The 14,765-nt window shown below is 36.9% G+C and overlaps 1 protein-coding gene across 1 annotated transcript in view; it reads right to left on the reverse strand.

The window, feature by feature from the left end:
* LOC136027060 (beta-alanyl-bioamine nonribosomal peptide synthetase ebony-like) overlaps window positions 1-14,765 on the reverse strand; it is a gene marked incomplete in the record, with an annotated part of 131,305 nt that overhangs the window by 30,392 nt on the left and 86,148 nt on the right. The window contains 2 exon segments of the mRNA XM_065703988.1: window positions 4,939-5,026; window positions 13,614-13,709. Of these exon segments, the coding sequence (XP_065560060.1) occupies window positions 4,939-5,026; window positions 13,614-13,709 (184 nt within the window).

Here is a 14,765-nt window from a genome sequence, read left to right on the forward strand (position 1 = left end):
CTATTTAAAGGTGCCATTAGGGGCGTACTATTGGAGCTACTAACCCTTCAAGATGATATTACGCTCATCTGGGTCTTACGCAATTCCTTATTGTAGGTGATTGTTATAGTGCACCTGTTTTTTACGTAATAGGGAAATCCGCGATACACATATACCAGCGATCCATGGCACAGATATCCCACTATTTCACGACACACATATCCCACCATTCCTTGACAGATAGCAGGTGTTATTAATTTTCTTCAAGATTCCTTTGGTTGTATTATAATAGGGAATGTTACCTGTGTTAAGGATGACACACACATGGGGTGTTAGGTAATAGTTAAGCTATCATGAGTATACACAGTGAGCGCACACGTGGGATATTACGTAATAACGGTGCACATATGGGAGGTTACATAATGCTCCAGGAGATTTTTTCTTCGAGATATCATTTTCTTCAAGATTTCTTTCTTTTGAGGTGTTTTTTCTTCAAAATTTGTGTCCACCTTAGGAATCAACTATAACATCAGAGATTTTTCCTCAATAGAGCGGAGCGCTAGATAGTTGGACCAGCAAACTTTTCATAATATTTTGATTCGGGAAATACCTTCTGTGTGACAAGTTGATCCCCCATCGAGAGAATTCACTTCAAAGTCCCTAGAAGGATTAAATGGATCGCGTGTTTCCATCCCAATGCTATTGACTTTGGATTCACTAAGTGTACCTGCTTGCTACAGTTTATTAATGTTCTAACGTGACCTAGACATGTCAAGTTAGGCATTGAATCAGTGAGATGTTACATGGGATTGGCTTTTACATACGACCTCTAATTAAAACCCTCCCCCTGCCCCCTGTATTTGCATGGTAGGATTCCCCCATATCTTCTATTCGCACCTTTTGTTTATATTTTATCCTTTATCGGCTTTTTCACGTTTTTTCTTCCATTTGTTGAATTTTAACTGCTTTTTTCTGCGAGTTCATGTTTTATAATACTTCTGATGCCTAGCAATCTGGAATGCATAGATTTGACTAAAAAAGCGGCCATATTCAAACCTCTCAGAAAAAAAACTCTTAATATAGCTTAAATTTATCTCTAATAACAACAATCCTCTCTGGAACTGGTTGCTATGGTTCCAATATTTGTTTGCTTCATGCTTTTTTGCTTATATTTTATCCTTTATAAGGTTTTCCACATGTTGTTTTTCTGTTTGTTGAGTTTTAGCTGCTTTTTCTATTATGTCATGATTTTATAATGCTCTTAATAAACCTTGTATGTACAAAAAAGTCAGTGTCTCCTAGATTTCGTGTTCCAGGACGAATCTTCAATACTTAATCATTGTATACAACGCAATTGAAATAATACAACAATAAATCAATAATACCAATCAATAATATAATCAGTAATACAACGCAATGAAATATCTAAGGCCAATGCTATGTAACGTCTCATCGATTCAATACCTAACTTAACCTGTCTATATCACGTTAGAACATTAATATAATGCGGCAAGCAGGTGCACTTCATAGATCAATAATTAATAGCATTAGGAGGGAAGCGTACGGTCCATTTAATACTTCCAGGAACTATGCAGCAAATTCTTTCGTAGAAAGTGTCTCCCAAATCAAAATATTATGAAAAGTATGCTGGTCCAGCTTTCTAGTGCTCCATTCCGATGAGTGGAAATATCTGGTCTTACATTCGATTCATAAAGTGGACAAAAGGCTTGAAGAAAAAACAACTTGAAAGAAAAAAATCTTGAAAAAAATCTCTCAAAGTATTATATATCATATCACTTTTTTGCAGTGATTACGTAACTCCCCACGTGCGTTTCATATGCGTATCGTGGAACGGTGGGATATATGTGTCATGCAATTCCTCGTTACGTAGAAAACAGGTGTACTATAACAATCACCTGCATAATAGTATTGAGTAAGACCCAGGTGCAAGCATTATCGTCTTGAGGGGTCAGTAGCTCCAATAAAACACACCCTATGGGCACATTTTACAAGGTTAGACCTATACTACTGTTCTGGGAGTTTTAGATTAATTATATTTTACTTTTAGACAGAAATACATCGTATTATTACGATATTGTAAGCCTTTACACAGTCTCTGGCCCATATACAGTAATAAATATAAGAGAACTTAGATTTTTTTTTGGTCCAGTCTTTCTTTGCATTACGACACTGGCTTTTGTCAACTCCAAATAAACCAGTGTATTTCAATGAAATTAACTGAAAAAGTGAACAAAAAGTAAATATAAAAAATATGAGCTGGGAAAGTTCCTCTAGCCTAACGACTCTATCGAAAAAACCTTCCCCTGTAGAGGCACAAATGCCGGCAGCAACTATGCCTTATGTAGTATATGGATATCAGTATAACTACTACTACTACTGGTAACAATTTAGCGCAGAACCAAGCCCCGTGAGGCAAATTCAGCTACGCCCGCCTCTTCTCCATCCCAATCTATTCAATGTTTTCCTCTTTCCACCCTCCCAGGAAGCTCCTATTTCCCTTAAATCTTTCTTTACAACATTCTCCAGCCCTAGCTACGGACGACTTGCTTTCTATTTTAGCCATAGATGGTTGGCCGAAAAGGGACAATCTTTGGCAATCTATCATCATAAATCCAAAGATCGTGCCCTAGTGTATCAGTGTAAGCAAATACAAAATGCATAAAAATAGCAAAGCTGTGGTCTCACTTTATCTCAGGTTTAGAACTGGCGGAAATGTCTAAAACATTTTGAGAAGAAGGAAGCTGTTCAACCATTTTCACTGTGGTAGCGACGAAAAGAACCGTCTATATCCCCCTGGCATAATGTACAGAAAATGTAGCATTGAAGGAGCCATCACAGAGGGGATCAAACACATCCACTTAGAGGTAACAATTCCAGATGGGTGTGCAACGTTTCATAAAGCTATCTGGACAGTGGGGCTTTTGTCTGGATAAACATAGTTTTATACCTCTATTCTTATTTTTAGACGATAAATCTAGAGAAAAAATAGGACAGTCGAACCCAAATATCAAAGTTATATAAACTTAGGTTCTCAGGACCACAAACTAGAAAGGAACTGTTATGGCTATAATTCAGTGATAATAGCCATTATTTATTAAGAAGAGAAGCGTAATTAAGAGATAGTGACTGCTTTTTCAACCTCTCATCGATACCTACAAGAAGCCAACTAGACTATTTTGACAGTACTCAGTCTTATAGTTATTATGGTATATTTTGACATTCATCTGATATTCACTTCTTGCTAATAGTCGGAGAGAGATCCGCAAACAAAAATGGTCGTATCAGGAAAAATTGATAATGAAATTATTTTTGCCCCACTTTGTTAGGAAAAGAGAGCTCTAGAACATGTGAAAAGTCTAAATCCCATCGTGTTTCAAAATCACCTTTTTCTAGTTTTCTTTGTTTTATTTTTGTATTTTTCCAGAATCCGAGAATAAGGAGCCATGAAAAGAAAAGCAGCCTGTTGATGGTTTCCTTTTTTTAAGACCTTTATAAAGCCCCTTTTGAAATTTAGTGTCTGCTACAACACTTTATTGATATTATACACTGTTTTCAAAGTTGTTTTTGTGCTCAGCCTTGCAAAGCCACCAAACCACAAAAAACTGCGCAGTTGACAAATATTTTAGAGTTTGAGTAGATATTTAAAGACAGGTGCGTATTTTTCTTTTTTAATCTTGTCATTGTTTTCGTTAAGTAACTACTACGGAATAGTTACGAATTGAAAGAATGAAATGGGGAAAGGAAAACCATTTTAAGCTCTTCCTACCTCTTTTTTCGACGCATGCTTTGTCAGCGTCATCTGCCTAACGAATAAGCAGAGCCGACATGTTGGTTGAATGCAGCACGGTAGATGCAGCTGCGCTGCACGAAGATTTTTTGGTGGAAGTGAGAGTACTATCGTTCGCAAAAAGGCCACCCGTCACTTTTTCAGAAGTGATCGTAACCTGTTACTACTTAGTGGAAGTGAGAGTAATATCGTCTGCAAAAAAAAATCGCTGGTAACGTTTGATTTTTGCCGAAGGGAGTGAAAGAGGTCAGTCTGCGGGGGTTTTGTGTTCGAGTTTATTGGGACTTGGCTGCAGATTCTCTGATCCAGACCATGATTTTTGTTATGACGTATTCACTGGCAGTCTACTAATTCCCAGTTCTCTGTTTTAGATAACAGACCCTACCGACGCTTCAAGTCCCTTACGTGAGCGACTGATAGAAACCTGAGAATTGTCGATACTGGCAGAGAAAGGAGGTAGAGCGATTAATGAAGCTAGCAAACCACGAGGTACTAGTATCTCTGTCCAGGCAGGGAACCAAGTTCATGTTGCTTGCAGGAAGACTTTCACAAAAAAAATATACCGGTCAAAAATTGAGAATGATAGAAGACGAGCCTTGTCAGAAGACACGGACAAAGAAAAGGTGGTACTGCGATCAAGGACTATAATGTCCAATTTCCAAAGTGCTGCTTTTTCTGCGGTACCAGAAAAAATGTCAAGACTAGCCACAGGAAAGGTCATGAGTGGTACAAGGTTTGGACCAAAGACTTGGAAGAGAGTATAAAGGCAGTGTGCAAAAGCCGAGGATATGCCTGGGTAAATTAAGTTTTTCTCCGAATATGTACAGTGTCGGACCTAGACGCATTTGACGCCATTCACTGAGACAGAGAGAATTTTTGAAACGCTTAGTTTACATTTTTTTTCTCTGGTTGTTATCAAATAAATAAAAAACATAAAAAAATCCGCATCGAGCTAGCGGTTTAGATTTTGTTGTTAAGCATCTTATTTCTTGTTAGAAGGGTAAGGAAATCATTTCTGTATCCATTTTTTCCCGGTCAAAACTTATTTTTCTCCTAATATAAAAGATCTGCACCTCTGATCCTGTCAAATTGATACTTTTTCAGAACCAAATAACTAAGTTCAAAAGCAAAATTAAGACTGTTAGACTTACATTTTAACGAATTTTCATACTCCTTTAATAATGTCTGTCTGTCAACTTTGCCATTTACTAAGAGTGGTAAGCTTGCGACTTGAATGACCTGAAAAATTAAGTTCAGTGGTTATATGCCAGATTTTCAAAATATAGATAAAACAACACTTTATCCATTTTATAAAAGCCCTCCTACGCTTTCTGTAAAATGTTTGTACCAATATCTGCGGTAAAATTGTTTTGTTTTTTTTCTTGTGGTGAAGCGATCATGCACAAAGGTATAGAAAATTTCAGGAAGAATGTGTCCCTTCAGTTTTTTCTGCAAGTAAAAAGTTAGACTATTTGAAGTTGTTATTTTATCCTCGTCAATGGGGGCATTTCACTTTCCTGATTCTATTGATCGATATTGACCTCTCTCTCTCTCTTTCTCTTCCTCTGTTTCTCTCTCTCTCTGTCTCTCTCTCTCTCTCTCTCTCTGTCTCTCTCTCTCCTCTCTCTCTCTCTCTCTCTCTCTCTCTCTCTCTCTCTCTCTCTCTCTCTCTACCTCTCTCTCCTCTCTCTCTCTCTCTCTCTCTCTCTCTCTCTCTCTCTCTCTCTCTCTGTCTCTCTCTCTGTTTTTCTCTCTCTCTCTCTCCCTCTCACTCTCTCTCTCTAGCTCTCTTTTTTTTCTCTTTGCCTGTGTGAGTGTATGTTTGCCAGTCTCTGCGTCCGTCTTGTGGCGTTTCTGTGTCTGACTCAGCGTTTTTTTGTGGATTTCTTTGTCACTCTCTCACCATACCTGTGTGTCTGAGCTTCTGTTTGTCTGTCGCTGTGTCTGTCATTGTGGGATTTTGCGTTTGACTCCGTGTGTTTTTATGTGTATTTGTCTTTCTTTCACCATGTCTCTGTGTCTGATGGTCTGTTTGTCTCTCTCTATTTCTCTCTCTCTCTCTCTCTCTGTCTGTCTTTCGGTCTCTCTCTCTCTCTCTCTCTCTGTCTGTCTTTCGGTCTCTCTCTCTCTCTCTCTCTCTCTCTCTCTCTCTCTCTCTCTCTCTCTCTCTCTCTCTCTCTCTCTCTCTCTCTCTCTCTCTCTCCTCTATCTTTCTCTGTCTGTCTTTCCGTTTTTTTTATTCGACTTTGTGTATTTATATAGGTTTTTGCCTCTTTTCTCACCGTACCTGTGTGTTTGAGCGTCTGTTTGTCTCTCTCTATGTCTGTGTGTGTTTCTGGGCCTGACTCTGTGATTTTTCGTCGTTTTCTTACCGTACCTGAGCGTCTGATTCTTTGTCTTTGGGTAAATTGGTATAGGAAAAGAAAACAGCAATGGCTACAGACTTTTGCAATTTTTGTAAGTATAACAACCTAGTTATAACCAATATGGTGTTTGGTCATAAAATGGTCCATAAGTTGACATGGTATTCACGTGATGATAAAACAGAAAACCTTATTGATTATGTTATTGTAAACCGAAGACTAGCAGGATCAATACAAGATACTAGGGTGTACAGGAGTACTGATATTGGTGTTAAAAGTAAAGATCACCATCTAGTAGTGTCTAAGCTTAATTTAAAGCTGGTATTTCGGATTGGTAAATACCTTCCGGAAATTTATGATGCTGGTAGACTTCAGGATGACAATTTGAGAGAAATCTTCCAGGAACAGCTGAATACTAAACTGGAGAGTTTAGAATTTAACAATGTGGAAGATGGACGAAATAATTTTAGAAAAAAATTTGTGAAGTTGTTGATGGTGTGTTAAGGAAGAGTGTTAAGACTGCAACTAGGAATATTAGTAAAAAAGCTTTATGTTTGATAGAAAGTAGAAGGGGTTTGTACAAGAATTAAGAAGAAATTTTAAGAAATTAAAAAAAAAATTAAGAAGAAGATGTAAAGTGAAGAAAAGTAAAGAAAAGTAAAGAGTATAAAGAAAGTGGTGAAAGCATTAAAATATTGAACTAATGATATGTGAAGTGGAGGCCATGGATAAGATTGCTGAGGATCTGAAAGATGCAGCTAGACGGCGTGATAGTAAAATATTATATTGGCATGTTAATAAATTGAGAGGGAGTAGTCAATCCGGATTAATCCCAGTTTAAGATAGGAATGGGGCCACAATTAGTGATAAAGAAAGAGTTAAAGAGAGATGGGGTGAACATTTTGAGAATGTACTAAACCAAGATAGAGTTGCAGGAAAAGATATGCATGAAAATGAAAGAGTTTGTGATATCTTAGATGTGAAGGAAGATTTGTATTATGAGGAAGAATTAGCGACAGAGCTAAAAGAATTAAAAAATAATAAAGCTCCAGGTGCGATAAATGATAGTGTGATAAATGAGTTTTTAAAAATGGTGGCTCTGAGGTTAGAAATAAGCTATTGAAGATTATGAATATGATTCTTGAAAAAGGGGAAGTACCTAATGATTTTAGGAAAATCTTAATTAAACCATTGTATGAGAAAGGTGATAACAGTGAGTGTCGCAATTATCGAGGCATTAGTCTGGTCTCTTTAAGTAGCAAATTACTTAGAAATATGATACTTTTTAGACTGAGAGATGCTGTAGACAAAGTTTCAAGGGGAGAACAGTGCGGTTTTAGAAAAGGTAGAGGATGTGTCAACCGAATTTTCACTCTTAGGTTAATAATTGAAAAATACCTTAGCTGTCAAACACCTTTGGTCCTCAGCTTTATAGACTATAAGCAAGCCTTCGATTCTGTTGATAACAGAGCTTAAGCAAAGGTCTTGTCCTTGTATGGTATACCACACAAATATATTAAAGTGATTTATGCTATATACGAGAATAGTACTGCTGTGGTTAAGGTAGGAAATGAGGTTAGCAACTGGTTTTGTATTAAATCAGTAGTTAAGCAGGATTGCGTTCTATCCCCCTTTATATGGATCATTTTGATGGACTTTGTGTTAACGAGCACAAGAAAGGCAATTGGAGACCACGGAATCAAATGGGGAGGAAAAACGCTCCTGGACTTAGATTTTGCTGATGATTTAAGCATATTAGATGAAAGTGTGAGCAAAATGAACGAATTTTTTAGAGGTTTTGCGAGTTCAGGGTGCTAGAATATGCTTGAAAATTTATGTGAAGAAGACTAAGTCACTAAGGCTAGGAATAAGAGAAGATGAAAAGGTTACGTTGGGTAACGAAAAGATTGATCAGGTGGGCAACTTCACTTATCTTGATAGTATTATTAGTAAAGACGATGGGAGCAGTTAAGATGTTAAAAGTGGAATAGCTAAGGCTCAGGTTGTTTTTTTCACAGCTAAAAAAAAGTTTTTAAGAATAGGAAGATAGGTCTGCAAATCAAGCTTAGAATATTGGAAACTGCTGTGATAATAGTGATCAAATATGACTCTGTAGCATGGGCGCTCCGACAAGTGGACGAAAATTTACTAGATGTTTTCCAGAGAAATCGTCTACGGGTTGTTCTGGGTACCCGGCTGACTGACCATATTTCTAACAGTAGGTTGTACGAAAAATGTGGTTCAATCCCGCTTTCTAAGGCCACGAAAAAAGAAAGGTTGAGATGGCTAGGCCACGTTCTGCGGATGAAGTATGACAGATTGCCGAAGATTGTCCTTTTTTTCCAACCGTCTGGGGCTACACGGAAAGCAGGTTCTCCTCGTCTGAGTTGGGAGGATGTTATAAATAAAGATTTAAAGGAAATGGGACTTCCTGGGAGGGTATAAAGAGGGAGGCCTTGAATAGATTAGATTAAAGGAGGAGCGTGCGAATCTATGCTGGCCTAAGGTGGCTTTGTGCTGCAGTGAGTTATTAGTAGTAGTAGTAGTGCGCGTGTTTTTTCCCTCTCCTACCGCGCGCGTGTGTCTGAGCATCTGTTTGCCTATCTCCGTGTCTGAATCGTTGAGATTGTATTTTTTTTTCTCTGTCTCGGTGTCTATGTATATGAGTGTTTGTTTCTCTGTCTCCGTGTCTTTCTTTGTGTGTTTGAATGTCCGGCTATATGTGTTTGCGTTTGTATCTTTGTCTCTCTCTTACTGGCCTGTGTCTTTGTGGGTCTGACTCAATGTGCTAGGAAAGACTTAGCAACTTCCTTATTCATCGTGATTCCTACTCCCCGCTCATATACTCTATCCTTCTTTCTTAATAAATGAGTTCTATATCATCTAATTTCATGTTTCCTCTCCCTAGGCTCAACCTGTGGTGATGAAAGGCTTAGCAAAAGAAGCATAGCTCAAGAGTGGGCGAATTTCCTCAGCCCCCCAGAAATTACCCTCCGCGGAAAATACCCGCTCCCGAGAAATACTCCTACGGAAAATAAAACCCCTGAGAAATACCCCCCCAGAAAATACCTCTCTCCCATAGAAAATACCCCTGTGTAAAATACACTCCCCATTAAGGATTCTTCAGAAAATACTCCTCGTGGCTGGATGGTCTCCAATCACTTTCGAATTCTGAAACAGAACTAGAACTCTCATTTTCTGACGTAATGAACACATCCGAAGTTTTGTCGACAAATGACGTGGAGGTGGGGATTTGGAAGGGACAGTGCCCCTCCTATACGGAATAATTTCTATTCATTTAATGTTAATGTTAGTTTCACAATAACAGTGTAGACCAGAAATATTCCCATGAATGAAGAGGGATTAAAGATCAATTCAACGTTTGATGTGTTTTTTAAAGTTTGTTGTACTCCCCCCCATTAAAAGTCTCGGTTACGGCCTCGAGGATTATACATCAGTTTCTACCTCCACTAGCCCCTCGTCTCTCCTTTAGAACTAATCCTGTATTTATTTGATGACTCAAAAAGAGCTGGGATGTTTTGGCATTAAAATACAATCTTTGAAGTATTTTCCTCCCTCCCTAACTATAAGACAATCAGAGAGCCCCTTTGCATAAGTTCAAGTTTTTTTTAAGTATAGTACTTTGTCCATTGCTTAAAGATAGTATCTATTATTGGGAAACATACGGACACTTTTCGCGGGGAATTTGGAGGCGGAGATTATCTGGGGTAATTTTCAGAGGGAAAAAAATCTTGGCAAAAACCCAGGTTACCCAAAAGCTACCCTGAGAAAAGTTTTGATTGTAGAAAAATGGGACAAAGACCCTCTTAAAGACAAAAATTGAAAATCTCACCAGATTAAGTATGTCTGAGAACCCTGATGTAGAAGTTTCACCTCACATCTATAGATGTGTGACATTTTGCTTTTTTGAAAGAAGAAAGATAACGGATGCATGTTTATTTTTTTCTAGAGGGGATCGTATCGACCAAGTGGTCCTAGACTATTAGGAGAGGGCTTGTTCAAAGGGAAATTAAAAATTATAGTGCCCATTATAAATGACCATAAAGATTAGAGGGTAACTACGCCTCCTCCCACGCCCCCTTTTTTAAATTCGTCCGATCAAAATTTTGAGATAGCCATTTTGCTCAGCATATTTGAAAAGCAGAACAACTATGTCTTCGGAGATAACATGCCCCCACAGTTCCAAGGGAAAGGTCTTTAAGCTATAAAATGTGTCAATTGTTTAGTATAATATTTATTATTGGGAATTACGCATATATTTTTCAGTTAGGGGGGGGCGAATTTTCATTTGGAGGATTCTCTACGGGGATAAATTAAGTTATTTCAACTGAAAGTAAACAGCAACATTAAAACTTGAACAAAATTGAACAGAAATTATTACGTACGTTGTTACGTACATCAGGGGTTTGCCCCTCCCCGACACCTTGATTTTATGTTAAATTTTAAATATCGTTCCCAATTCTTTAAGAACTGCTCCTGAAACACAAGGCTAGTTTAATTAGAACAATAAGAAGTTTTTTTTAAAAGAACTAAAAAACTTCAGTGTAAAGAGACATGCGTCGAGGAGGGCGCAACCGCCTCCTGTACGTAACAATTTCTGTTTATATTAAGTTTTAATGGTGCTCCTTACTTTCAGTTCAAAAAACTTGTTTTTTTCAAATTTAAACGTCTTAAGGCTCTGTGAGGCTTAGAAGTAGGCCATTGAAACCTACTCCTTTTGGTATCTTATCATCTCCCTACACGAATATCTACAGCCCCTTCCTTAAAAATAGGTCACTGCATTATTAAGCAAATCACTTCAATTACATTATGGATTAAAATAAACGCTAGAAACATATTTGTGCAACCGGAAGAGAGGTATCCCCTTGCAGCACCCTTGTGGAGATTACCCATATTTTTCATCGGCAAAACCTTCCCAGAAAAATTTTATCCCTGTTGAAAGCAAATTCTTTCCAATACTTTCTCCCCACTGAAAATTCTTCTAGACATTTCCCCCTCCCCCTGCAGAAAATTCTGCTGCAAAAAAATATCTGAATGTTTCCCAATAGCAAATACTATCTAAAAGCAATGGACAAATCACGTAACCTTAAAAAGGCGATTAAACTTCTACTGTGGGGCTGTCTGATTGTTTTGTAGTAAGGGAGGGAGGGAGATTCCTGAAAGAGTGCATTTTAATGCCAAAATATCCCAGCTCTCATTGAGCTTTCAGATAAATACAGAATTAGTCCTAAAAGAGAGCAGAGTGGAGGGTGGAGGCAGAAATTGGTGTATAACCCCAAGGACCGTAACCAGAACTTGTTTGATGTCTTTTTTAGAGTTAGGGGGATAAAAATAATTGAAAAAAAAACACCAAAAATGTAAAACTGATATTTACTCCCTTATGATTCTTGGTAGTATTTCTTGTCAAAGCTGCGATTATGAAAGTAATGAGCATTTTTCGGGGGCTGTTTTCCATGGGGGTATTTTCCGGTTAGAGGGGCTAAACGACGGCTTCCGAGCTTATCGACTCTCTTTCTGCATTAGAAAAGGGACATTAGCCCCCTTATTTAGTTTCTTCATTTATTTTTAGTCTCCTTATCTGTTTTGTTTTGGTTTGAAGAAATTTAGTTTCGCAGTAATTAAAAAGAACCTGTTTTTTTTTCCATCCCAGCTGAAACTTGTCAACGCAATGAAGGACCCGTGGATTAGAAAATTATTTATCCTTCCCCTGCACCCAGTTTATGTAAAATCGCAGGTCCCTCTAGTTTTACCAATTCAACTGTAGTTTCACTGAAATATCGATTTGGACTGAAATATAACGCGAAAATGACAACTCAGTAAAAAAAACAAAAAAACATTGGATCTTAAGTCCAAATACTTGGTTATTCACACGGGCATGTAAAATTAAGATATAAAAGTATTTCAGAAGTCGTTATACCTAGCATCAATTCATTATCTAGGCGTGTCAATAAGTTAGTTATTCAAAATTAAGACACATTTCTGTCAAAAAAGTGATTTCGAGTCGTATAAAACAGGTTGGATCATTGCTCTGCTTCATCAATCTGTGACGTCTGTAAAGTTACCAGATTTCGGTTTTTAACCCACCTGGTTCGGTCGGGTCGACAGTTTTGTGAATATGCCATTTCTCGAACTGAAAATACCGAGGCTTGATAAACTGAAATTGATCAGAACTTTTTTTTTTTTAGATATTACATATTTTAGTTTAAAAAAGCAGATAACCAATAATTACTTGATAGTTTCTGTGACATTTATGAAGTTCCTGTGCAAGATCAATGTATAATATTTTACAAATTCAAGAGCATCCCCCATCCCCACAAAAAAGCTATCTTTGAAAAGCCTTTTCCATGAAAGAGAAACCTAACTACAAAGGTTGAAAAAGTACGCCGGGATCCAAAAACATTAACTTTTAGGAAACTGGAATCATCATTACTTAATGTGACTCAAAGCAATTGGTTGCTGATTTTTTTTTTTTTTACCATTAATACAGCAATATAAACTTGAAATGTTATATATACACAGGAAGTGTATTGTAAGTCAAAAATATTCTTCAACTCAAAGTTTATTTCGTTTCAATTTTCTCGGTCTTTCGATTGTGTTTAAGGATTTGGCACATGGCATTTGGTAAAATAGCAGTTCACCTAGTAAGTTCGAGAAATGGCAGTAAGTAACAATTTTCTATCTTATTTCAGAAGACCTTATTGCAGCCCTCCTCATTTGTAAGCAACAAATAATGTCATACTAAACAGTTTAGAAGATTAAAGACTACCAAGAATTGTGAAGTTCTACTTCTAAAGCTTCTATTTTAGAAGAGTGAAGGCCGCCAAGCTCCAACGGTTATTTTACAATTCACGGTAATGTAGGAGGAGGCAAAAGCGTACTTTTCAAATCTAAAGGGAGGAGTTGTCTTTTTAGATTTCTCAATGAAAATACCAAAAAAAGACATTTTTCCAAGAAAATACTAAGAAAAGGTGTTTCTTTCAAAACATAGGGTGATGGTGGGGAGTGGAAAAAAACATATTGTGGGGGAAGGATGAAACCCACTTCCTAATTGACACCATTGAAGAGGAGTACGCTTTAATATGAATTACTAAAAAAGAAATTCTCGGTTATGAGAAGAAAGCTTAGTAACTCAGATAGGTGTCTGGAAACCCAGTTCCAGGAATTTGAAAATTTCTTTGGAAAATAAATTTGTTGAACACAAGTTTGAAATATGTCTCTGCTCTCTCAGTGACACTATTGAATAGTTAGGTTAATTAACCAGATTATTTTTCCTCAAGAAAGAAGACCTATATAAAAATAAGTCAGACAAGCGTTTAACCATAACAAACTTAGTATTGTCCTTTGAAAAATATTTTTAGTCTATGAAATTTACTAGAGATTAAATAATAGCTGTAATACCGGTAGAAGCAATACCAAAGGAAGAAATAATAGGAGCCACTTACCTTCGGAACCATATAAGTCGGTAGTAACTTCTTTACGTCAAGAACTAATTGTTCAGACCGATGTTCATCTCTTAGTGCGACGAAGGCGAGAATTTCCTAGAGTTAAATTATTTACTTGTTAAAGTAGATTCAATTTTACAATCATAAATCCTGTAATTATTTAGGGTATAATTCATGTTTGGTTATAAAAAAAATGTGTCACTACAACAGTATTTATAGTAAGCAATCCAGAATCTTAAAATTCCCCGTGTTGGTTACACAACTAATAATAAGCAGTGAATCAGGTGCCCATCTCAACGAAATTCTTAATAGATCGGAAGGAAACTCGAGATTTTACTATACTCCCACTTGTACACTCCCTTCCCCCCCCCCACGTAGTAGCTTACAGAAAAACTAAAAAAATGCACTTTGAAAAAGAAAATGCCAATTGAATAAAATATCACTTATTCATTTTAATTCTTATGAATATAAAAAAATTCCTGATGTGCAAATCCTTAAAGATAGAGATAAAGGCATACTCTCAGACTCTTTATCTACATGACAAAGATGGACAGACATTATGCAAATATTTAAGGAATGTCAGAAGTAGAAATTTGTTTTATTCCCTTAGCAAGATCATAATGACTTCTTTGGTTTGATCGACCAAGTCAAATTAAGGTCTTTTTGTGAAGTTTATTGGTGCATATTAAAAAAGAGAGTAAAAAGTAATTAAAGAACCTTGTATTTTTTTACGGAATTTACGAGCGATGTTTAATATTTAAAGAACGCTAATTATTGCTTCGCCAACAACGTAGGATATATCTAGAAAACTAGGTTTAATAAACGGTATAATTCGTTGTATTTCCAAATATCTGTAGAGGGAGAAAAACATCAAGATGAAGGAAACAAATGGGACTACGGCCAGTATAATGAAAAGACAAACTAAAATGACGCCTATATTTCACTGAATGAAACAACGCGCCTTCAACGCTAAGAAACAACGATAAAATTTAAAACCAATAAATTTAAATAAAAATATCGGTATATACAGTCAGGCCGAATCAAACAGTTCGTGGTAACGAACTGTAGCAAGGAGCGACCCGGCTCAATAGTAACCGAAACTCTAAAAAATAGAATTTTGATATCAATAGCTACCTAAAAATAATTGCATTT

The sequence above is a fragment of the Artemia franciscana genome, chromosome 5 (genome assembly GCF_032884065.1).
Source record: "Artemia franciscana chromosome 5, ASM3288406v1, whole genome shotgun sequence".
NCBI classification, from domain to species: domain Eukaryota; kingdom Metazoa; phylum Arthropoda; class Branchiopoda; order Anostraca; family Artemiidae; genus Artemia; species Artemia franciscana.